This window comes from Thamnophis sirtalis, unplaced genomic scaffold (genome assembly GCF_051295495.1).
Source record: "Thamnophis sirtalis isolate CommonGarterSnake01/CBP01778 unplaced genomic scaffold, rThaSir2_p1.2 scaffold_6, whole genome shotgun sequence".
Lineage (NCBI taxonomy): Eukaryota > Metazoa > Chordata > Lepidosauria > Squamata > Natricidae > Thamnophis > Thamnophis sirtalis.
Window position 1 is genome coordinate 40,897,450 of NW_028261386.1, and position 26,325 is coordinate 40,923,774.

Consider the following 26,325-nt stretch of genomic DNA (forward strand, 5'->3'; position numbering starts at 1 on the left):
GCCCCCGTCTCGAATGGTATGACTGTTGTATGTTTTTAAATTATGCATTGTTATGCTTTGTTTTTTTAAAAAAATTTTTGTCTGTATTCCCCTTCCCTGGTTGAGTTGTGAGCCGCCCTGAGTCCCCTTCGGGAGAAAAGGGCAGCATATAAATGTAATAAACTGAACTGAACTGAACTGAGGAATCCCAGTTTCAAATCTCTGAAATATTAGCAACCTGTGGTCCCTGTCTGTGCAGCAATGAATGTAGCTTTGTTGTCGATGACAATGTTGTTAAGTGAGTTTGAGGGCAGTCAGGCGCCACCTATGGGAGACCATGTAGAAGTATATCCATGAGTCAGGAACAAAACCAAGGTTCTGTACGCAGAGAAGCATATTGTTCATTCGTTTCCTTGGTTCCAATTAGCAGGTGATAGAAATGACTTCAGCCTGTGATTGTAGAAAGAGGCTGAACTTATGAAATAATCTAGTTTTGACACCAAGCTGAATAGACAACTGATCTAGTTTTCTTGAAGGCAGCTGCATATGTGCAAAGATATATGTAAAATGTCCCTTGCTAAACAGGGAAATTATAGCTATCTAGTCATTGAGTGCCTTTATCTCCATCTGTGTCATCAAGCTGGAACACTTACCTTATATGTAGAGTGAGATATCTTTCTAATACTTAAAGAGATTTGGGAAAGATTTGTACTGTATTTTCAGTATTATCATCTACTCCAATGGCCTTGGCCATGCCACTTATCTTTGTACCTCATTGTTTCATAAAAAGGAAGAAGAAGAGAAGGGAATAAAGGCCATAATTACTTATCTCATAAGACCGTTGCAGGCATTAATTAGTTAGTTTACAGAGTTCTTTGAACATGAAAAGGTGCTATGTTGTGAACATTCTGTGCATTATTATGGTTAATTAAAATGCTCCTCATTGCTTCCTCTGACTTTGATGTACTTTGTTTATTATTTACTTGGGCTCACCCCTCCTGCCTTGTTGTGCTTCAAAATCAAAAGCATTTCAGATCAGGAATCCTACTGCCATGATTAATTATTTTCCCCCAACCCCTTTGTATGTTTGCTTTCTAAACAAATCTACAGTTAGAAATCAAATGAATGATTACTGCTATTGTATCTTCATTAGTACAACTGGGAAGACTAATGCTGTTTTTGATGGGAATTTTTGCTTTCAAAAGTTGGCTCCACACCCAGCTTCCCCAAGATGCTTCGGTTGGAGACTAATTCTAATCTCCCCAAGGTTGGGCAATTTATTTTAATGGTCTACCTCTGAGACATTCATCTAAAACTTCTGCTGTTACACTGAATGGATTAGAAGAATCACTAATAGGAGTATTAGACAGGTTTTTACACACTTAAAGCTTTTAACATTACAACACTAGCACCTGAATCAACTGGAAAGGAGAAAGGGAACTTGTGCTGTAGTCCCCATCCATGGCTTGGGGCTGTGTGTTAAAAAAGGCTAAAACTGCTGCACAACCATGAATAGAAAGGAACTAATATTGCTAGCTTAAAAAGATCTGAAAATATGTCAGCTTTGAAAACGTTGCACATTCATAGTCAAGTGATCTGTATACATGCCTTTTTTAAAATAAACACTGTGATTCTGGTTGAAACTATATAAATTTTATGAAAGCTTTTAAATTGCAGGAGAAAGAGAATTTCTCCCTCCCTCCATCCCTCCCCCTCTCTCATTTCTCCATCTTGTGTTGGTGTCAAGAGTGTTGGATAATTGAATGATGTGTTATTTTTAGGAGAAAAAAATGGAAGCACTGTAGAACAAATCAAGGAGAGAACCAACAGAACTAAGGAGAAATTTCTGACAGAACAATTAATCAGTGGAACAACTTGCCTCCAGTTGATGGTACTCCAATACTGGAGATTTTTAAGAAGAGCATGGGCTCATATGAAATGGTATATAGGGCTTCCTACTTGAGCAGGGAGTTGGACTAGAAGACTTCCAAGATCCTTTCCAACTCTGTTATTCTGTTTTAGCTAAGGCAAAAACATGCCAAAGAGTTTAATGAAAGTACATGTGGCTGTTTTTGAAACTGATGAATGTTAGCGGTGAATAGAGTGAGATCATTGTTTTGTGGTATCAGTTCTTGGAGTTGTTCATTGTGAAATTCATGTACAATCAAACCAGGAGAGATCAAGGTCATCTTCTTGATATATAATTTAAAAATTGTATGGGTTGTCACAGGACTGGTTGAATGGCTTTAAATGGTAAATTTAAAAATGTAATGGAAAACAACAACATCAGTTTTTGCAGTTTATGGTAGTGAATTAGAACCTTTATTTTTAGAAAATGGTACCTTGCCATTGTGGTGGCTCAGTGGTTAAGACGCTAGGCTTGTTGATCAGAAAGGTCGGCAGCTCAGCGATTCAAATCCCTAGCACTGCGTAATGGAGTGAGCTCCCATTACTTGTCCTAGCTTCTGCCAACCTAGCAGTTTGAAAGCACGTAAAAATGCAAGTAGAAAAATAGGAACCACCTTTGGTGGGAAGGTGACAGCATTCTGTGCGCTGCTGTGCAGCATGATGGCGTTTAGTCATGCTGGCCACATGACCACAGAGAAGACTTTGGACAGTGCTTTGTAACAGAGATGAGCACCACCCCAAAGTCGGCACATATGTCAGAGGGGAACCTTTACCTTTACCTTGCCATTGTAAAACTGCACCACTGTTGAAAGAAATGTCCTTCTGGGTTTGGCTCCAAGTGGGGAAAAAGACACTGGAGACATGGAGGCTGCTTAGAAAGATGGTTTATTGGTGGACAAGACCACATGGCTTGAGTCCTGAACAGAAAAGGTGATCACATGCTTCAATGTTGGTGGAGAAAAGAGAAGGGCCGACTGAGATGCTGAGTCCCTGGTTTTATCCCCCTCTGGCCTTTGATCTTGAGCTAGTATTCTGATTGGTTGTCAGACTCCCATGGGACCATGCAGAGGCAACTCTCTAGGCTGCGTTTTGAATCCAGGTTTGGTTGACTTCTCACATGCCATGTGGTGAGTTAGGTAAAGAGCCAATATTATCATGCCTTAATCCCATTCCCCTGGAGCTGAAGGGGAGAAATCTTTATTATGTAAAATGGACTAGCTTGGCCTTCTTAATAGCTCATTGACAAAGTGGGGATGGGCAGGAAGCTACAAGGAGCTATTCTGTCTTTTAAAATATGTTTCTTCCTTTTCACATCCAGAGAAATATTCTGCCTTTTCAATATTTCTTAGGATATTTCATTTTTCTGGGAGAGGGCTGGGTGATAACTTCCTACAACTGCATTCAACTACTCTGGATCTGTTGCTTCACACTGTACAATAAGATATACATAAGGATATCTGGGTCCTTTGAGAATGAAGCCTTCCCAAAGTGGTCTACAAACCATATATTATTAAAATGTAAAAGTATGAAACAATACATAAAGCATGAATGTCCAACTCACAGCATACCCAGGGACAGCTAGTAATGTAGCCCCAAAAGATTGCAAACTTTTAACATTATTATGTGACTTATATATATTAACTTCAAGTAGTCTTGACTTACAACAGTTCATTTAGTAACCGTTCAAAGTTACAATAGCATTAAAAAGGGTGACTTATGACCCCTTTTCACATTTACAACCATTTCAGCATCCCCATGGTCATGTGATCAAAATTCAGACATTTGGCCAGATAAAATTATTTTGAGCAAGCCAACAAACCTGGATGATGGCTGGCATACAGATTGAAGAATGAAAGAGAAAAAAGGATAATATATCAATTAAAAAATGATGAGGGAAGAATTCAATACAAAGCAGAAGAAAAGCATATTATTCATAAATACTTCGCAAAACTATACGCACAAGATAGCATGGATGAAATCAAAATTAAACATTATTTAAACACAGAAAAGATAACACCAATCACAAAAGAACAAAGAGAGGTGATAAACAGGCCGAAGTGGAATTAGTCCTGAAAAACCAGAAAAATTATAAAACACCAGGACCCGACGGAATACCGGTGGAGCTATACAAATATAATAAAATAATATTGCAGGAGCTAGGAGTGGAAATGTTTAACGAAGTTTTAGGAAAAGCCAAGATGCCTGAATCATGGACAGAAGCAATAATATCACTAATCCCAAAAGAAGAAACCAACCTACAGGAAATTCAAAATTACAGGGCAATTTCATTACTAAACTCTGATTATAAAATATTTGCAGCAATTATGGCAGGAAGAATTAAACAGGTTTTAAATGAACGAATACACCCAGACCAAAACGGATTTTTACCTCACAGACACATTAAAAATAATACGAGAGTCATCCTAGACATAAGAGAGAATTACGAGGCGCATCCAGAAAAACAAATGGTACTGGTTTTCCTTGATGCACAAAAAGCATTTGATAACGTAATCTGGAAATTTATAATAGCACTATTGGACGAGATGAAATTCAGAGAAAATATTATAAAAATGAAAGAAGGATTTTATAACAGTCAGACAGCCAAAGCTCTGATGAATAGAGAACTAACAGAGAAGATCAAAATAAAAAAAGGAGTCAGACAGGGATGGCCCCTCTCTTCTTTGATGTTTATATTAACTTTGGAAATTTTATTAAATAAAATTCAGAAGGACCAGGGAATAAAAGGTTTAAGACTCAAAAATGAAGAATATAAGTCCCAAGCCTATGCCGATGACTTAGTATTTGTTCTAGAGGATCCATTAGAATCCAGCCTGAAATTAATTCAAAAATTAGAAGAATATGGCGAAGTGGCAGGACTAATGATCAATAAAGACAAAACAAAAATGATAACCAAGAACATGACAAAAAAACAAGAAGAGGAACTGGAAGTAGCAACCAGAATGCAAATAACTAAGAAAGTGAAATACTTGGGGATCTGTTCCACAATTAAAGATGATAATTATAATAAATTAGTGACACAAATAAAGAAGGATTTAGAAAATTGGAAAAATATTCAGCTATCATTCATGGGATGTATAGCGACAATTAAAATGAATATTTTACCAAGAATCTTATTTCTGTTGCAAGCCGCACCTATTAATCTGGGTAAAACATTCTTTCAAGAATTAAACAAAATAACTGCTAGGTTCATTTGGCAGGGATGAAAAGCGAGGATTAAACTAAAGTCAATGCAAGACAGCAAGGAGAGGGCAGGTTTAGCATTACCAAATTGGAAATTAAACGCATCAGCAGTAACAATAACATGGGTGAAGGATTGGATAGAGCTACAGAATAAAAGAATTTTGACCTTAGAAAGCCATGATTTGCAAGCAGGCTCGCATACATTCCTATGCGATAATAAAAATAAAACGCACAAATACTTTCAAAATCATTTAATTAGAAGAGCGTTATTGCAAAATTGGCTCAAAATAAAAAAATATCCACTATGTGAAAATCCCGAATTGGCTATCACTGACAGAAAGGATGATCCATCCAAATTTTATGGATATGAACAAAATGCTAAGATACAGAGACTTAATTGATAGACAGGGAAATTTAAAAACAATTGAAGAATTGGCAGAACAGAACATGAAATTTGACTGGCTAACTTATCTTCAAATCAAAACTAAATACAATAATGATACTAAATTATATGACATCGAAACAGAACCACACGAATTGGATAAAATTATTCAAAGCTCAGATAGGAAGATGATAGGGAGAATATATAAATTTCTCCTGAAGTATAAAATTGAAGAGGAAATTGTGAAAGAACAAATGATAAAATGGGCACAGAACTTTGACTATAATATTGAATTAGACAAATGGAAAAAATTTGGGGGAACAAACTTAAAAATGACACTATCAGTTGCATACAAGGAAAACTAGTACAAAATGTTTTACAGATGGCACCTGGCACCAACAAGGTTAGCTAAAATCTTAACAAATACCTCCCCAAAATGTTGGAAATGCGAATCATTACATGGAACATATTACCATTTGTGGTGGACCTGTGAGGAGGCTAAATTTTTTTGGAAAAGGATCAAAAATTGGCTGGAGGCAATAACAGGGGTTAAAATAAAATGGAAACCTGAAGTTTTTTTTATTAGGAATAGTGTCTGCGAAATACAAAAAAGAAATCCAGTATTTAATACTACATATAATTACGGCGGCAAGGATTGCCTTTGCCCAGAAATGGAAAAACAAATTAACTCCAAGCGAAGATGAAATAATAAGAAAGGTTATGGATTGTGCTGAAATGGACAAACTAACTAAAGAAATCCAGGGAAAAGAAGAATCAGAATTCTACCAGATATGGGGTGAATGGTATAGGTGGATGGAGGAAAGAAACAAGGATCAATGTAGGAATACAACAAAACTCAAAAAATAATAGTTATGAGTAAAATAAGAGGGTTAAGAATGGTGAAATCCAAATGAAATATAATAGAAGGGGAAATAATAGGAGCGGTATCGATTGATAATTGCTATTAGAAAGAACAGGAAACTCCTGTTCGTATTGTATTGTGTAAATGTGGTGTACGTCTAAGTTTTGTGTGTGTGTGTGTATTATACATGTTTGTAAATAAAAATATTAGAAAAAAATAAAAAAAATCAGACACTTGGCAACTAATAATTTATGATGGTTACAGCAGTGTTTCTCAACCTTGGCCACTTGAAGATGTGGCCACTTGAATTCCCCTGGCTGGGGAATTCTGGGAGTTGAAGTCCAGACATCTTCAAGTGACCAAGGTTGAGAAACACTGGGTTACAGTGCCCTGGGTTCATGTAATCTCCGTTTGCAACCTTCTGATAAAGTCAATGGGGAAGCCAGATTCACTTTAACAACTGTGCTACTAACATCACTTGCAGTGATTCACTGAATAACTGGCAAGAAAAGTCATAAAATGGAGCAAAACTCACTTAACAAAAATCTCACTTAGCAACAGAAATTTTGGGCTCAATTGTGGTTGTAAGTTGAGGACTACCTGTATGTATTGTACATGTGGTCCTAGACAATTCATCTTTATTCAGTGCTTCCCAAGCAAGCCCAAAGGTTGGACACCCATGACACAAAGGGAAGAAAGCCAGGATAGTCTGCCAGAAAATTGGACTGGTCTTTAAACCCTGGATTTTATAATACCATGTAGAAATTCAGCTAGCAGTTGCCATTCAACATAGCAATTCTGGACTTCAGGGTAGACTTTTCAGGCCTTGGGCTTTGAACCTCTCCCTATGTCAAAGTGGGTGTTTTGGATGACTTGTTAGATTAGTCCAGTGTTTCTCAACCTTGACAACTTGAAGATATCCGGACTTCAACTCCCAGAATTCCCCAGCCAGCATTCGCTGGCTGGGGAATTCTGGGAGTTGAAGTCCAGACATCTTCAAGTTGCTAAGGTTGAGAAACACTGGATTAGTCCATGATGGCAATTGGGCAAGTATGATAAATGTTTGATTTCTGTTTAAAATTTAATTCAAAGGATTAACATTCACGTAAAGAATTTTTTAGATTAGTCCATGGTGGCAACCGGGCACCAACTGTTCTTGTTTTTACCATCTCTACCCTCTCTATGTTGCTGAGAAGGAGAAATTGCCCTATCCCTCTACTCCAGTGATCAGGTCTTCAATCAGGGAGGAAACATTGCCCAAAGAGAAATGATTCTTGCCTATTCTGGACTTTACAGAAGTGTTTCTCAATCTTGGCAACTTTAAAATGTTTGTCTGGCTGGGGAATTCTGGGAGTTAAAATCCAAACATCATAAATTTGCTAAGGTTGAGAAGCACTGCTTTAGAGAATTATATTTCCAGTGCAATGTCAGGCATCTTGACTAAAAAAAAAAAAAAAAAAAAAAAAAAAAAAAGCAGGAGACCGAATTTGAAGAGGTCTTTATGATGCTGGTTAAAAACAAAACAAAGCACCATTGGATTGGTGAATATTCTATCAATATATAACAGACCCACATGCAAAAAAATGTCATGTGAATGAGCCATAGGTTGAAATTTAATCTTGAATTGCCACTAAGAATAATAGGAAAGGATCCTTTTTCCTGAATTAAAAGCTTTCACTATAGATTTAAAACTGCTAACATTAGCTCTGTGTATATGTGCGTTTGTGCACACACGTACCTTCATATATGCATATCTGAAAGTCATTTTGCTCTTTAAAGCTGTAACAATTCAACAACTATCTTGGTTACAAACCAAAGATTTGCTGAGAACATGTTAGAAGGAATCAGAAAAGCCGAGAAAAGGTCACAAATAAGCACCTTAGGAACAATGAAAGCTTTTCTCCATGTAGCAGTGGGAGCGTTGCAAAAGGAGGGGGGAAAACACCCTGAAAAGGTATTAATCAGAAGTGGCTATAAATCCTCTGGAGTTTTTGCTCTTATGAAACTCCTTGGAGAAAGTCTTGAAGGAAATGCAGGTCAAAGCCCAAAAAAGCTCTTGATCAGAGATTGCTAGAGGAAAATCTTCCCAGATGCCTTTTAATAGGCTGCAATCACCCCAGGAGTGGGAAAGCCAAGTGTGCTTGAAGCATGGTTGCAGTTCCTAATAGGTCTTGTCACACTTAAGGCCCTGCAAGCGCCATCCACCGAACAGCTGAAACTGGCTGGTGATTCATAAAGCCAACAGTTTAAAGTTTATTATGATGAAAGCACTTAATGACAGCCATCGCTAGGGGCCCATCATTTATAAAGCTGCGCTGAGTATTAGACATGTAGCATGACCACCAATTTTGTGTCACAATTGCTACCATAAAATGACCTTTGGTGATTTTTGCTGCATGTGGTGGACAGCTCTTCTTTCGCATTAGTGCTCTGTGGCTTTTCTTTGCAGACTATTATGCTGTCTAAAGCTTATTTGGCACTGTCGTGAGCCTCAACCCTTGTTATTACCCCAAAGGCCTGTCGAAAAGGGCGGGGAGAGGGAGGGAGGGAGAAACCCTCTCATGCTCTATTATGGCACCCCCAGTCAAGCAATTTCTTGGATAGTGTAACAATTTAATATACATATTCCTCCATTGTTAATCACATTTCTTTCTTTTTAAAGTTCTCCTGTTTACTGTATATCGTACCTAACATCTAATTGGATGGAAATGAAATCTGCATGTTACCTTATTAGGCAAGATGGGAGTAAAGATTTTGAGTAGTAATTCTCCAATGGATAAAATAGCATCTATCCACCAAGCTAGCCAAAAATAAGTAATAATACCTCTCCAGGGGAAAAAAAAGTACATCCTGGAAGATTATCTTGGGTTTAAATGCAGCACTTTATTCGGACATGGAACATAATTTTACAGGCTAAATAACCAGCACAGATTTCCAAGGAGAACAATATTAACAACAAGCCTACTTACCAACCAGCTTAAAAGCCCACTGCCTTTAAAATGTGTGCATAATTTTATAAACCATATAACATTTCTTTCCAGTGTATGCTATATGCGATTTCTGCTGATATCTACTACTGTATTAGATTTTATGTAAAGCTTCCCCCCCCACCACCAATAAGGTGAATTGTTACATGACAAACTCCTCTTCCACCATTATCATCTGCTGTTTGTGTTTAACAACAGGAGTCCCTTCTCTAACAAAACTGTTGTAACGGCTGTACAAATTACTCAGCTGAAAGCTTTTCACCAAACCAAACAGTATTAATCAGCAGTTCTTAGGAAGGTGCTAATTAAAAACAATTTTCTTCCTCCGTTTGCAATACTAAGCCATCTTCACTTGCACTGTTTCCAATATGTAGCTACTGTATGCACTCCCATATTAGGGCCTCTATTAACTCCTGAATCTCCTATTACCTATTTTATTACATTCCTGTTTTCCAGATTTATGGACTTGTTGACATTTTAGATGTCACAGCATGATCTGTTTAATCATTTAAAAACTACATGAAATGAAGATGGGCCGTGAGGGACAGAAGGCTAAGAGCCATTTACCAAGTCAGAGAATACAAAGCTCAAGGGCAGAACACTTAGTTTAGTTAGTGTTTTTGGGGATTTTTTTTTTATCCCAGTACAATTGCTGTCCCACACTATTGTAGTTTGATTCTGATAAAAGCAAATCTGTTGATTTAAATTTTGGCACAGGAGTTTTTTTTAAAACCCTCCCTCTTTAAAATATATGGAGGCTTTCATTCCTAGGAAAAATAGCTCAAACATTAAAGAGTTTTTGAAAACTTGGCAATTGTTGAACTTGGAGATAAAATAATATATGACATGAGTGTTAATGGGAAGCATCTTTAAAAAGAGATCCTGTTCAGTCAACACAGAGGATTGATTTTTTAAATCAAGGCTGGACTATCAGATACACCTACTTAATCACTGGCCTGCCTGATATCAGTAGAAAGAAAAAGAACTACAGATATATGGGAATTCACAGTATATTTAGAATGGTGAAGAGAAGAATACATGGAAACATTATAGATTTGTTTGTAGAAAATGGTGCAGGCTTGTTTGCTGATGACAAAGTGCAAGCCTAGAACCAATGGGAATCCAACAGGAAAAACAATAAGGTATTTCTTAGGGACAGAGAATAGAAATGGGAAGGCAAAGGGTTGTGTATTCCTGGGAACGTTGAAGGTTGGATGGAATGTGTTAAAAGTATTTGCAAAATAAAAGTACTGATCAGAGCAGCGGACTTGGTGACCATCAACAATCCTGCCTTCTATCTGGACAGAGAGATGGGATATACATTAAAATAATATAAACCAATCTTGATACCAACTTGTTGGTTCCTTATGAGGCATGAGATTTGTAGATAAACTATATCTTCCTCAGCAAAAACCTTTATCTGTACAATTTCCAGGTCACTTCATGGTTTGGTTAATATGGGCTGCAGCTTATGAAAGCACAGCTCCAATAAATCATATAGGTATTAAGGTGCCAAAGGTATCTTTGTCATTGTTGCTTCAACAGACTAATGAGGTATTTGGATTTTTGGCAGAAATAACACAAGCTGAATTGTTTCCAAAAAACCTGTGTGTGCAAAGAGCTCACAAAATGTCACAGTGGGATTGTGTTGTGTAGCAGATCTTACGCATCTGGTTATGCACGCAAGGAAAAAAACAAGCGTGGGTTTACTTTGTGTGATTGTACAACATCTTAGAAGTAGATGTTTTCCAGATGTTTTTTAAACTTTTGTCCCTACCATTGAACAAAGTGATTGGAATGTAATGGCAGAACAACAAGCTGCCCAGTCACTTGACTGAGATAGGTAACTGTAGAAATGAAATGAAATAAATAAAAACAATTTGTCAATTACTTTTGAGGAGTGAAAATGTTGAATACGGCAGAGGAAATAAGATGGGCCAAAAGCTAAAAAAAACTCACCTTGATATTAGAATCATTAAACCTATATGGGAGATATTCTGAGTTTTTATTACATCTTGCCCACAAGTTTGTGCTCATTATGTTGCACTAAAGAAAATATTATCTGTATATTGTATGGATTTTGGAATAGAACAGAATATGCTTCTCTGTAATCGTGGATTTATGGCTCTCTGAAAGTTCACATGTTTCTATAATAACCTGGATTTCCCCCATGTCCTTTTTGCGCAAAGATAATGCTAATAAAGATAATAAGGTGGTTGTTGTGGAGAAAATAGGAGGAACTTTTAGATACTGTATGTTTGCTACCTTTGTATTATTTATAAAAATGATCAAGGTGAGCTAAAAATAAATAAATAAATATTTCTGAATCAACACCAGGGGTTGGAAGATAATTGAGTTATACACAAATATGTCTAGTTTTTTGTTTTTTTGTTTTTTTGTACAAATAATGATATTTGTACAAGAGAGTGAGGCATGCCCATTTGCATATGTGATTTCTTTTTTGGAAAGGGAAATACTTTCTTCAGCTGAGGGATGGAACAACGCTGCTGGAGAATGTTCATATTTCTTTCCTAAACTCTTGATTGACAAGGGTGAGAATGTTACAAGCACTCACACTTGTAAGAGCATGTTGCATTCAGTCCTTAGGGATGAATAACCAGATACTTTCTGCCATTTTCATGCTTTTGATCCTATCTTGCCCTACTGGCTCTTCTTTTTCTCCAACCAACCTCATTTTGCCTTTGCCTTTTGTCTGCTTCCTTCTCTCCAGCCTTGATCTGAATTGATTTCACTGGAACTTGACCTTGCCCTCCATTAGTCTCTGCACAAGTATTGCCTTAGATTATGCGAATTCTTTGGCTGAAGATGTGACATATTGTCCCTAGTGTCCCGATTGGGGCAGAATACCTTTTTAATTTATGTAACCTTGCAAGGAAAAAAGACCCAAAGGGATACTAAATGTGCAGAATACAAGTTAAATATTCAGAAATTAAAGGGAAACAATAGTTCCTATTTTATCACAATATGTGCATAGCAATAGAAAACAAAACAAATCTTACTACTGCATGTAGCACTTATAACATTGCCCAACATAATCTTCGATGCCTCTTTTACTAATCTCTCTCCTTCTTTGAAAAAAACAATGCATTCTCTTCATCTTTAATCTTGGCAAAATCATTTTGCAGAATTTTTAGAAATCATGTTTTAGAAAACTACTTATTAAAAAAACTCACAAGATGTTTGTCATATACCCTTTATGTTGTTACTGAAATCAGATTTTTTCCTCCTGCAACTTCTATCAAGAAAAGGCTCAGAAACTATCATTCAGTATAAAAAAAATCCCGTTCAGGAGCAGTTTACAAGCCCATAAGAAAAGTTTCACCAATGTATTGTTTCCATTGATTGTTGATGATTGACATCTGATTTAACTTTAAGGGACTCATTCAGTTTAACTTCATACTTCACACATTCATCAACTTCATCATTCATGCAAAACCCAGCATACAGTATATCCCCATTACAGAGTGTGTTTAACTGAAGGTTGCTTAAATTTTGTTCAAATCAATTTATGCTTACAATCACTGTTAATATTTTTTTAAAAACCAGCTTTTCATTTTAAAACATTATATTTGGAGAAGCAGAAGCAACATTCAAAGAACTAGAATGTGTGCTTAATTAAACCAATGTAGAGATGATGATAATTTTAGAAGGGGAATCCCACCACAAAGCAACTTAATTTTTTTCCAGAGAAATGGGGGGGGGGGTACAGAGAATTTTATACAATGATCTTTAGCAGCAAATGCTACAATCTAGGGCCTCTGGTCCTTTCATCAATTATATGCATGAGTAATTTAGTTTCACCATTCAGCCTCAATGCATAAATGTTTGCAGGATCGTGTTCTTAAGACCCCTTCAATTAAACCCTTACGGGATAATAGCCTGCATTTGAGACACTAGCTTGTACTGACATGACAGATGGGGAAAAGAAACAAACAATAATAATTAGTTGTTCATTTTGATATACTTGTTATCTACTCAGAGGGGGAAAAAGAGTGAAACAATAATTTCCAGGGTCATTATGTAAAAGTTAGCAAATATATCTATTTGTCATGTTCTTGAATACTTTTGTAATGATATGTGACAATCCATATACATGGGTAGTTGGGTACTATTTGTGTCTTTTCTATACAAGATTTTTATTAAATATATGTAGCACATGTACCTATAAGACACACAGTGATGATAAAACCATCCATCTCTAAATTCTTGCCATTTCTGAGCAGAAATTCCATGCAGTAAGCGTCTCAATGTGAAATCCATAAAATCCATAAAAGGAGATCTACCACTGAAATACTAGGATAAATGGCTGGTTTGCATTGCCCCTGGTCTTTATCCAACACTGAGAATAGACTGCTGTTTTATCAAAAGAGGAATAAATTGCTGCTATTGTGATGTTAGCCCATCACTTGGCATTGCAATTCAGGTTTTTGTGAGAAAGAAATGTATGATCTAACTGCGATTTGACCTATGCCTTCTGCGATCCATATAGGTGCTCTAATGGAGCATAAAAAGTGTGGAATGTACCATCATGTAAACTGATGGTAAAGAAATTGCATTTGAGGGAAAGATGGAAGAGCATGGGAGTTTGTGGGCAACTTATTAAATCAGAGAAGAGAAACATCAATTCAGGAGTAATTATTTTATTTTCATATACTTTGCCAATTAAGCACACAATGAAGTGTAATACTATTTAATACCCCCCCCCCACTTTTAAAAATAGTTGAGAGAGAGAGAGAGAGAGGGAGGGAGGGAGGGAGGGAGGATAAGTTATTTAAGATGCCAAAAAATGTTTCTTAAAGCAGCAAGAAAACAAATCCAAATAGTTTTGTCTTAGGCTTTGAAAGGCATGTTACTTCTGGGATAAAAATGTTAATGAAATGATGTGGCCTATGCCCGATGATAGGATATATTTGGGGGGAGTGAGAGAGCAAAGGAAAGCCCACAATTGCTACAGCACCCAACATTTCTCAGACAAGGATCTATTTTTTAATAGCAAGTATAGGGAACAGTTGCAGTTAGATTTCAGTACTGATAAAGACTCACTTTTCATTCATAGTCAGAGCACTCTTCTTGTACCTAAACAGATAATAAGTACTCAGCACACTCCCCCTTCTTGACACAACACACTGAGACTAATCACACATAATTGGAGAGGAGGAGCAGAGGGCTGGCCAACGCATTGTGTCCAGAGGACAAATGGTCAGTTTATGAGGCTTTGGTTTGAAGCAATAATTTCTAATACATCTCCTGACAGAGAACCAAAAAAAAAAAACCCTACCCCAAAATAAAAATTCAACAATAAAACTCCAAAATCTCAAATCTTGTAAGAAAAAAAAATCTGATAAATAAACTGAGTTTGAAAAATTTCAGTCTGAAAAAACAACAACCCGAAAGGTAATTTTCAAAAATAGCCTAAGGGGTAATGGTAAAAGAAGACGAAGCCTTCATAGAATATGATATGATCTCAAATGTTGAGTAGATATCAGTATCTGTTTTTTTCACTTACTTGAACAATAAATCCTTTAACATTTTGCAGTTGGTCAAACACATTCTTCCAGATGGAAAAAAAAAAACATTTTTGTCACGATGAAGAAATCATGTGCGAAATGACAGCCACAAAGGAAAATAGAGCTCTTAAGACGTCCAACTCTCTTTTTTAATATAATGAACCCAAAGTTCTGAGAATGATCTATTCTGTACTGCTCAGAGTTTACCTTTCCCATGAAATGATTATATACAGTCCATTTTGTAGTAAAAAAAAATATTGTCTTCCCATATTCTATCCTCCTTTGGTTAAAACAAGAAAAAATGGATAGTGGAGATTTGGATCATAAATATCTTTTTCTTCTTTTTTAAGCTGCAAATAAAGAAACAGAAAGCAACAGTCAATTTGTTGTAATCATAGCAACATAATCTTTGATGCTAAGTCTGGTTTTTTGTTTTTGTTGGATGAATGGGTATCAAAGGAGAAAATAAACATTTGGCATAATTTTTATTTTTGTTTTTTATAAGCACCAGTAATCAAAATTGCTGGTGAGAAAATATCATGTAGCTGAGTAAATATGATTCATCTGGAATGTGCAAATAAATGAAAGCTATACTGTCCTAAAAAAAATAAGGCTTTAATTTATAATTGATAGAACACTATGATCATCAACAACTATCAAACTTCAGTAGTTTTACATGGTAATTCAGACTTATCTCTCTGGACATAGAATAGTGCTGCATATTCTTAGCAACAAAAGCAAAGGTTATGTGAATTCTATAATTCAGTCAATGTAACATGTATTCATTCTTAAAACAAGTATTCACTTAGCCAGCTCTCCAGTGAGAACTTATTTACCAAGTAGTTGAATTTGGCATATATTTTCTATAGGCACAAACTACTGAATTCAACAAGCTATCCAGATGAAAATCAAGTCATCTTAACATTTAAAAAGACTTCACTGAAACAATTTTGTGTGTGTTTATGCGGGAAGGGCGGGGGGGGGGGGGAGAACACAAAACTGAAAGATAAAAAGCAAAGAATATAAAATGTTCCTTTTTGTTTAACATATAATATTTAATATGTAATACTCCAGTGTACATATGTGTACTAGAATATTATATATTCAAAATAGCTTTTGACATTTCTTTTTAGCCATTATATAAACAGGAATTTACCATCCTATTGTTTAATTCTGAGGAATAATTTGCCATTTATGAGTAGTGCAATTTTCCCAACAACAATTATTAATCTGTTCAAATTCTCAGCCACGTTAAAAATGACAATTTGGTTCTCTAATGTCTTTAATAGCACAAAGAGTTCTATGTGAATAAAATGGCTGATTAATTTTATAATAATATGCAGCATGTTAAATAATATCCAACTTTTTGTACAGATAATGTTATTCTTGACATTCTCAGCCCAATTACTTATCGTAATTTTATGAAACAGGAAAAGAAAACCTTGTGAGCCCATCCTTTGATGTACTTTAGTGATGTACTTTGTTATACAAGGGCATAGCAAATACCAAAATGTTGGTTAATAGCAGAAAATAACTGTTTTTTCTTTCTTTCGGTGGGGTGGTGGTGGTATGAATTTTCATGGGACACATTCCAAGTGATCTCTTGAAGGACCCAAAACACTCCATTGTTAAAGTGTTGACGATGATAATAATAAAGAAACACCTCATTTTTTTTTTAAAAAGTATACAGAATAATTTCCAGATCAAAGTTTTCCCCAGTTGCATCTTAAGGTCTGTCTTTTTAAGAAAGGAAACTTCATTTCTTTGAGGACTAAACTTCAAATGGCCATTCCTATTGCTCATAATCTTCTCTACCCTGATGTGTCTTGGGTCAGCAGCTTCACTAACCTACATCCAGAAATAATATCTTGTAAGCCCATAAGAAAAAAAAAAAGTTCTTGTTTAGGAATGCAGAAGATCTGGTCTGCCCCCATGTCTCTTTTAACCTGAATTCTCTAGTGACCTCTGGTGGCCAGCCCAAAGGCTCCATTGCAGAGTTTAAATACAATCGAGACCCAGCTTCACTATTCCAGATTAGCAGGGGGATGTTAAACAAATAAATGCCACAAAGGCATGTATTACTGCAACCTGTTATCCAATCGTAAGTGCATTGGAAACATAACATTATTGAACTCATATATGCATACACAGAAGCATTTGTAAACAGTGCATATGCTTCAGTCCAGAATATTATGTAGAGTGTTATTGCGCACATCATGGTTGCACTTCTGAGCCCAATTAATTATTGTAATTTTATGAAACGGGGAAAAAAACCCCTTGTGAGCCCACCCTTTGAATTGCACGAACAACTAAAAGCAAATTGTGAATAAAATAATTTTTCAATTTTGGAGGCAAGAAAAGGGAGGAGAGCAAGAGAGGCCTAGGAGAACTGAAATAAATTATATGGCCACTCTTAGTAGCATTATGCTTTCCCTCCTAATTGGATGTAACACACTCAGATCCACAGGGTGAACAGCAGCAACGGGAGCGGAATTCATACTGTTTACCCTTTACAGTAGCCACAATTATTAACCGCGCACCAGACACATTATAAGCACTAACCACTCATAATGTGGCATTTCAAATAGATAAGGAGAAAGGCAATCTAACTATTCTTTTGACATCGCATTCTGCTCTCATACCTCAGTCATTGCTTTTGTTTAAAAAACCATTCCGACTTTGCTTTGTCCCTGTTAAAACATAAATTTGTGCTACCCTCGTCTTATATTTTGGTTACTTATCTCAAGAGAAAGGGAAATATTGAATATTTAATGAAACATACCCAGTTTGCAACGTATATTTGCAAAGGAGCATAACCTGCATCTCCTTATTTTTTTTTAAAAAATGTATTAATTATTAAGAAAATATTCCATAGGTGAGTGTGAGAGTGATGCATTATGAAACCCAACCTGGGAAAAGGATGTGTCTATAGTTTTTTTTTAAAAAAACAAAAGCACAATAATGAAGTATAGGCCCAGTTTTGATTACAGGCTTGTTTTTTGAAACGGAAATAAAATTTCACAGCTAACAATGAGAGGTGAAAAGTTTAAGAGGCAAAGCTGTTCCTCCTGATCACTGCCTGTTAATCAGCTTCATGGGTGGTTGCCTAAATCTGTGGATTTTTTTTTATTGTTGTTACTTGCACTACTGTCAAGATTGTAACTAATTTCCCCCTCCCTCTTCTAAGAGGAGGGGTGAATAACTCGCCATAGAAGGCAGCTGTGGATGAGTGACATGAAGCACTAATGCAGAGGGCAAAATTAAAATTCATGAATCTCTTCACAACCATTTGTGTAACAAGATTAAGACGGGACAGCAGAAAATAGCTGCATTATCAGGCTTCTTACAGTTCTCCAGCTGGTTACGCTCTATTCCAAAACAGTAGGGATAAGAGGATAACACGGAGCCGAAAGGAAAATGCCTCTCCTTCATTTGGGAGAAAACACGTCCGAGGGAAAGATGAGGCTTGGATATGCAACCAGAAAGCATGATCCTACTTAACAACCAAACTTTTCACATAAATCCAGCAACAAAAAACGAAGGTTCCAGTCAGCCCAGCAGCCTTGCAATTGGAAAGCCCCTTCACCCCCTCTCCTCTTTTTCTTGGAAGAAGAAAGAAGAAAATTCCAAAAAGTAGGTATATCAGCCATCATCAGTTTAGGAGAAAACTAACTAACAAGCCAAAAGGATGGGAAATATTTGCCACTGAGCTTGGGGGGGTGGGGTGGGGGAGTTTGATAGGCAACCATAGGGGCATATAAAGTTTGCAGTACCTCTATTTTCAACCAATACAACTTTGCCTGAGCCTTCTTCCATTCTTGCACATTGCTGTACTGCCTCAGCTGCTGAATGCTATTGTTATTTACTGTGTAATTGCTTGTGTTTCTCTATCTTAATCCTAAAGAAGGAGTGGCTCTTTTGTTTCAAGCTCTTTCAAACTATATACAATTTACTGACCAAAATATACATCAATACAACAATCAATCACAAGGCAACTCTATACGTCAAAGTAAAATGCATCAAATTCACTGAGACTGTTCGAAACTAATCGGTAAAAAAAATCACTCTATTAGCATTTATCTGTAATGGCAGACACTTAAGTGACATTTTTTTCTTTACCCAATTATTCTGTTATGAAGGAACTGATTATTGAAAAATGTACCCCTAGCAACTTTCTGTAACAAAGTTTAAACATTCAGTATATACCGAAGGTATTTTTATTTTTTTATTTGGAAAAGTAGAGAAAATTGCCCAAACCCCATGCTCTGATTCTAATTCTTTTTCAGTTGTTAATCCCTTTTTGCCATTTCAGATTTTCAGCCACCCTGGAAGAATAAAAAACAAGACTCATACAAGAGATTTCTGTGTTTGTGAGAGAATATAAATTTGATTAATAAAATGAATACGTTTCACACATAATTCATTAATCTCTGAGCATAAAGTTTATAATTTATATATGCCCATGCAGGGAAAAGTAATGAATATTCCTGCACTTTTTCCTCAAAGGGTGGCATTTCATGATTCTCAAAAAACAAAAGGACCATGCATGTGAATGGCACTGGATGGCTTAAGCCCACTCTCCTACTCTTGCCGGGGGGGGGGGGGGGGGGGGGGGGCGCTTGTAGCTGATCCAGCTATTTGTGATTAGGGTTTAATGGTGTCACCTGAGCTCTGGATAGGATGCTTCTCTTGACTAGGTACTTTCAATGGTTTTATCTGCCATAAATAGCAGGTGTCCCCTTTTGTATCACCTGCTTAACTAGCAACAAGGAACAATGCAGGGAGTTTGAGAGATATGTTGCATGGGGCACTAGGGAGAAGGGTGGAAGCTAGCAGGAATGTTCATGGAAGCCATACAATTACTTCTCTGGTACCATTATTTCAGAACAGCTTTCCTGACATTGTAATTTTTTTTTTGCTCTGAACAGTGAGCAAAGCTAGGATTGATACAGTTCTTCAGAGCCTCTCTTATTGCAGGAGAAACTGGGAATTCATATAGCTCAATGTGTGACCCACCAAATTAAATGCAGCCCATATAACATATAACACATAGTCATATAACACAATGCCAAGCATTGTGTCTTGTTCTATTTTTGCTGTCCTAGAAATGTAACAACATTTCTATCAACAATTTATCAACTGGTTATTCTATCAATCACCACTCCATTGCTTTCTATTTTGTTCTGCACCAAAGGGGATACTTGGTGCCCAAGTGGCTATTTTCTTCCTAATTCACAATGCAGTTCTAGCTGGGTAATTCCCCAGAAGTATTTTTGCAGTACGATTCTGTCTACCATTCTATGCACTATCCAAGGGAAAATTTAACATAGCTGGAACACAATTATTTTGTCCTATTCCTTAAACACGGAGTTCATCAGAGGCAAATGAAGAATAGCATCAAGACCCAAACCTGACTGAGGAAATTGTTTTCTATCTATGCATCCCACAGTCTACATTTCAGTGTCTCCAATGTGAAATATTGTACAGATGCTTTTGATTACTGATTGTATGGTTTAGAGTATGATTTGAAATGGGGAGAAGAGCTTGAAAAATTCTTCTTCTGACAGACTTAATTCAATTAAAAAAAAAACACCTCTTGAGCCTTTAACACAGGGCAGCACTTAGCCAGCACCTGAACACAGAGTAAAGCAGAAAGAAATAATTGCCCATTGCGAGGTCAGGCTGTGTGCCAGCTCCCTGTCTTCCCTTTGCCTTAGGGGCTGTTTAACATTGAAAAAAGAAAAGGAACTCATGTGAAGCTTAACATGATAGAGCTATGGTGATATCCTCTACTAATTTTCTTGATCTCCCAAGTCTAAAGAAAGGAGCAATGAAAAATTTGCCTCTTACATAGGAAACTGAGTACCAAAATGGTTCTCTGTACTTCCATATTCTTTAGACCCAGAAGAAGAAAGAAAAGTGAATGGGAACTGCTGTGCCTCTGGGATATTGGGCCATACAATGAGGAAGCAAAAAGTGAACTAAGGAAACTATTACAAGCCATGTTTCAATCAACATTTGGCCATGTATCAGGCAGCAGAAAACATTTTTTTTAAATAAATCCACATTTGTGCCTGAAATGTTAATGAGTGACCCAAACCCAGAGTTTATTCTTGCAGACTGTCAGAAAGATTTTGCTCAACAGCAACCCAAGGCATCTCCCATTGTCGACTCCATAGCAATTATGCATCCAGGTGAATCACTCAGAAAATAGGGAATTTATATAATTCTTTCAATCCCCCATGAGAAATTTGAGAACTTTGTGGATAAGCCACAAGTTTCATACAGTTCTTGAAAGCCTATTTTATTATTCTTTTAAGCCACCTCTTCTGCTCTGTTACACTGACACAGCACTCCCAGCATTAAAATACATTTAAAAGAGTCACTCAAAGCTTGTAGTCCCTCTTAACAACTCTAGGAGAGCCCTATTATTTGTCATTGCTTTCTCTTAAAGAAGCTATAGATTTCTTCTAACCGTAACCCTAACCCAAGTGGACAGCTATGGGTTACTATGGCAATTCTGATCCATAAGAGTTAGCGGGTACTCTGGAAAGGTTCTATGATACATTGGAAATCTTTTCAGCATGGCTACCTGAAAAGAGATTCTCAGGTCCTGAAATTATTTTTAAAAAAATTATTTTACATATCGGTATATGTAGTCTACCTTTCTTTTTTTAAGGTTCTCAGAAAGATATGGATGAACGATGCTACTTACTAGTTACATTGCTGTTTTAAGATCAGTAGTGGTAGCAAAGGAACAAGATGGAATAGTTAAAGAAGGAAAATTGTGTTGGTCTATCTTCTTTTATATAGGCCCTCAAATATTGAAACACTGCTACCATATCATGTCTCCCCTAATTCTTCTTTTCACTAGACTAGACATACTCACTTCCTGCAACTGTTCTTCATGTTTTAGCCTCCAGCCCCCTAATCTCTTTGTTGATCTTCTCTGCACTCTTTCCAGAGACTCAGCATTAGAGACTCAGAAGCGCTTATTAGAGAACAGAACAACAGAGTTAAAAGCGACCTTGCAGGCCATCTAGTCCAATCCCCTACATGAGCAGGAGACCCTATACCATTTCAGACAAATGGCTCTCCAGTCTGTTCTTGAAAGCCTCCAGTTCTGAAGACAAGCCATTACACTGGTTGATTGTTCCCATTGTCAGGAAATGCCCCCTTAGTTCTAGATTGGTTCTCTCCTTGATTAGTTTCCATCCATTTATTCTTGTCTTGCGTTCTAGTGCTTTGGAAAATAGTTTGCCTATCTCATCTTTGTGACAGCCCCTTAAATATTGAAACATTGTTAGACATATCATGTCTCCCCTAGTTCTTATTTTCACTAGATTAGACATACTCACTTCCTGCAACTGTTCTTCATGTTTTAGCCTCCAGCCCCTGTTGCTGTTCTCTGCACTCTCTGTTCCAGAGTCTCAGCATCTTTTTTATATTGTGGTGACCAAAACTGGATGCAGTATTCCTAGTATGGCCAAAATAAGGTTTTGTAAAGCGGTACTAATACTTCATGTGATCTTGATTTTATCCCTCTTATTAATACAGCCTAAGATTGCATTGGCCTTTTTGGTAGCTGCCTCACACATTTTTAAGGGATTGTCCACTTGGACTCCAAGAGCCGAGGTGGCACAGTGATTAGAATGCAGTACTGCAGGCTACTTGTGCTGACTGTTGGCTGCCTGCAATTTGGCAGTTTGAATCTCACCAGGCTCAAGGTTGACTCAGCCTTCCAAGGTCGGTAAAATGAGGAGCCAGATTGTTGGGGGCAATATGCTGACTTCGTAAACCACTTAGAGAGGGCTGCAAAGCATGGTGAAGTGATATATAAGTCTTAGTGCTATTGGTATTGCCTCACTTTTACTGGCATTGAGCCAAGTTTCACATAGTCTGTACCTGTACAGTTGTTTTTTTCTTGCCTAAGTGTAAAACCTTACTTTTTTCTATATTGAATTTCATTTTGTTAGGGCCCTCTGTCAAGAACGTTTTTATTGAGCCTGGGTTCTGGCATGTTGACTATTTCTGCCAGCTTAGTATCATCTGCAAATTTGATGTGCTATTCCTTCAATTCTCTCATCTAGATGATTTATGAAGATATTAAAGAGTACTGGGCCTAAAACAGAACTTTGGGGTACCCCACGACTAACTTCCCTCCATGTGGATATAGTTCTGTTGAGGACTATGCATTGAGTATGGTTTATCAGCATCCACCCACAGTGGTGATGCTATCTATCCCACATTTTTCTAACTTACCAAGAAGAGGTTGTGGTCTACTTCGTCAAATGCTTTACTGAAATTTAAGTATACTATGTCCACTGCATTTCGCTGATCCACTTACTATTATATTAATTTAGACAAGGTCCAAGCCTCCCTAGAGGGAATATAAATGTGACTAGTGTACTTATTTACCCTTTGAGTAAAGAGAAGTATATATGGACAAGAAATCTATGTATTTCTCTGCAATCCTCTGGATAATTGCAGATTTATTGAAAGGGAGGAAACCAATTGGCCACTGTTATTCTCTCAATTTTTTAATATTTCAAGCTTTGTATACAGGTTATTTGTGTGTCTATATCAGTGCTTTTTTAAGCTTAGCAACTTTAAGATGCATGAATATCAACACCCAAAACTGGCTGGGGAATTCTGGAGTTGGTTGAAGTCCACATATCTTGAAGTTGCCAAGGTCGAGAAAGACTGTACCTCGATAGTTTTTCAGTATGATGTGGGGGGATGATCCCCAAACATTTTTAAAGAATATGTTTACTCTAAATCTAGGCATTGTCTCAACTTTCCAGGAATTTCTCTCCCACAAAATAAGACCAAGAAGGCCACATCTTTCAAGCTTAGTAAATAATAATTGCTTATTAACATTAATTGTGGGTTAGTGTCTATACAGTGCATTAACTAAATGCTTTTGGTCAAGGCTGGCATATTGGTATAGCAAAGTACAGCACTGAGCTGAAGCGAGATGGAATACACTAAAACACTACAGAGAAAGGGCATTGTGTTGTATATGAGTAAAAGAGGGAGGGAAAAAGAGATTTTATTCCCATATTATTTCAGTTTGTTATTCTGATGTGGCATTTAAATCAGGTACTTCCAATGCTTTTAATTCAAGCACAGACATTTAAAATTATTCTGTTCATTCATTAGGACTTCAAAATGTGGAGTATAAAAGTCTGGATGGACAACAAATGGCAGCAAAAAAAAAAAAAAACCTCACAGAAATGTTTAATTTGATTTTTGCATCCCGAATCTATAAGCTTACTTTATACTTATTTTTCCTTTTATGTTTTTATTTTTCGTTCTTAATATTTATCCTCTCAGATTTCTATTTATTATTTATTCAAATTAAATCAAATTTTAATTGTAATCAAAGATCAGAAATGATAACACAAATAATATATGTGTGCTAAATTTCAGTAAATGAGAAATAACTAAGTAAAAAAATATGAATTATAAAATTAATTATAAAATAATTCATATTTAACAGCCCATCAATAGATTGCAGCCTCACCTCCCCTTTTGCCACAGCTGCCATTCACTCCTGAAGCAAGATCTGTCAGTCTAAAATAGACCCCCAAATTATACACCAGTCCCAAAAGAAAAGTGCAGCCCCTATTATTCACACCTACTTGGTCTTGTTGGGGTTGAACTTGATCTTCTTCACTTTCATCCAGGTCCCAACAGCCTCTAGACACTGGGACAAGACCTTGATAGCATCACCTGGTTGGCTTGGGGTAAAGATGTATAGCCAAGTATCATTAGCATACTGAGGGTACCTGCTCCAAATGATGGATGGCTTTACCTGGTGTCTACATACAGATATTAAATGGAAGGAGCAAGACTGCTAAGTCCTACAGCATTCCACACCTCAAGAGTTCCAAGGTCAATCACTCCCCCACTGCCAACATTTACTGAACCTAATCTGAGAGGAAAAGAGAAGAACCCTGCATACTCATGATTTCCGCCCCAAATCTCAGGCGGTCCAGAAGCATACTATGGTTGTTAGTATTAAAAACTACTAAAAAAATCAGCAGCCAGAGTCCATACATATAATTGCATCTATGGAGCAGTGCCCCACAAACCTTTGGGTATCAGAGACTGGTTCCATGGAGAAAGGTTTTTTCCATAGACTGGAGAGGGCATACTTTGCGTGCTGCCTGCATCCCAAAGATGGGGCTTCACTCATTTGCGCGAATTGGTTGCTGGCATGCTGCAGACACATACAAGAAAAGAATGTCTTTCTGCTTGGTTTTGCTCTTAGTTCATTCACTATTAGCTACTGTTTTCTGTCCCATTAGTCCGTAGTCACTTTTACTTCTAATTCACAAGGATGTACCATATATGGTCCTAATTACCTAATGTAGACTCTCTCCCTCCTCCGTTACTGAGATTTATGGGATAAAGAGGCACAGCAAAAGGATACTGAAATGTAATTCTTGTAGTTTTCTTGTTGTTTAGAAAGCAACAAGTTTAGAGATGAGGTGCACTCAAGATAGATTTCCTCATTGCTATATATACAGTATTATTTAATCTGAAAATATTTGAGTGTGACATGATAAAAATTTGTTGGATTAAATATTGGTCTCTTGGGTAACATCTACTCACAACTGGTATATTTTTTGAACCTGGATTTCTTTTTAACTATTATGCTTAATAGTTAATCACCATGATGGGTTTTTGTATATTGTATATCTTCTGGATAGTAAATTTCATAAGTAAAGGGTTTTTTTCCCTACCTTTTGTCTGTTTAAAATTGTGGTCAGTTTCTTTGTGAATCCAAGTTACAGCATTTCATGCCATGATTATTCAGGTCTAATGTGGCCATGGTTCACTTAATTTACCCACAGTTCTGGCCTTGCATGACATGTTGAACCATTAGCTAATCTACAATTGCTAGGCTAAAATGTGGTTGGTCAGTTTGCAATTCAGTATGTTTTGTGAATGCTATTGATCACTCATATCTATCTATAGGTTTCTTTAGACTAAGAATCCATGCATGCTACCACATTCTCTATAATTAAAATCAAGGAGCACAGTGAAAAAATAGATTAAAATTAAGCTCAGAAACTGTTTAGCTTCTGAGCCCACTTAAGTGATACAGATATTCAATATTCTTTACTATAGTCCTTGATAGAGGAATTGGTAGAATATTTCTCTGAATTGTTCAAGGGGAAGGAGAATTTTTCACAGACTTAAGTGTAGGATTCCGCTTTAGAAGTAACCAGCTGATAACCTGACGTTGCCCAGTATTTATTTATAGGGAGAAAATGGTCTTTGTCAGCTAAGCGTTTGGTTTGGTGGATAAAGACCACCTGAAAACTGAATTACACACTCTCACAAATGTATTTATTTCCAACGGATTCCAATGAAACACAATTACCAACCTAATCCAAAAGGAGATACCTCCCAAGAATTGAGACACAGAACAGGACAACGGCATCGCCCTCCTCCCTTACATCAAAG

At 36.8% G+C, this 26,325-nt stretch overlaps 1 protein-coding gene across 4 annotated transcripts in view; it reads right to left on the reverse strand.

Annotated features, from left to right (window-relative positions):
- Positions 1-26,325, reverse strand: part of CAMKMT (calmodulin-lysine N-methyltransferase) — a 341,744-nt gene that overhangs the window by 95,713 nt on the left and 219,706 nt on the right. For 3 of the 4 annotated variants that reach the window (XM_014052934.2, XM_014052933.2, XM_087717701.1), the window contains one exon: positions 14,074-15,197. The exons of the other annotated variant lie outside the window; for it this stretch is intronic. In XM_014052934.2, the coding sequence (XP_013908409.2) occupies positions 15,120-15,197 (78 nt within the window). In that variant the 3' untranslated portion in view covers positions 14,074-15,119. Of the gene's footprint in view, positions 1-14,073; positions 15,198-26,325 lie in introns of those variants that run through there. 4 annotated transcript variants of the gene reach the window in all.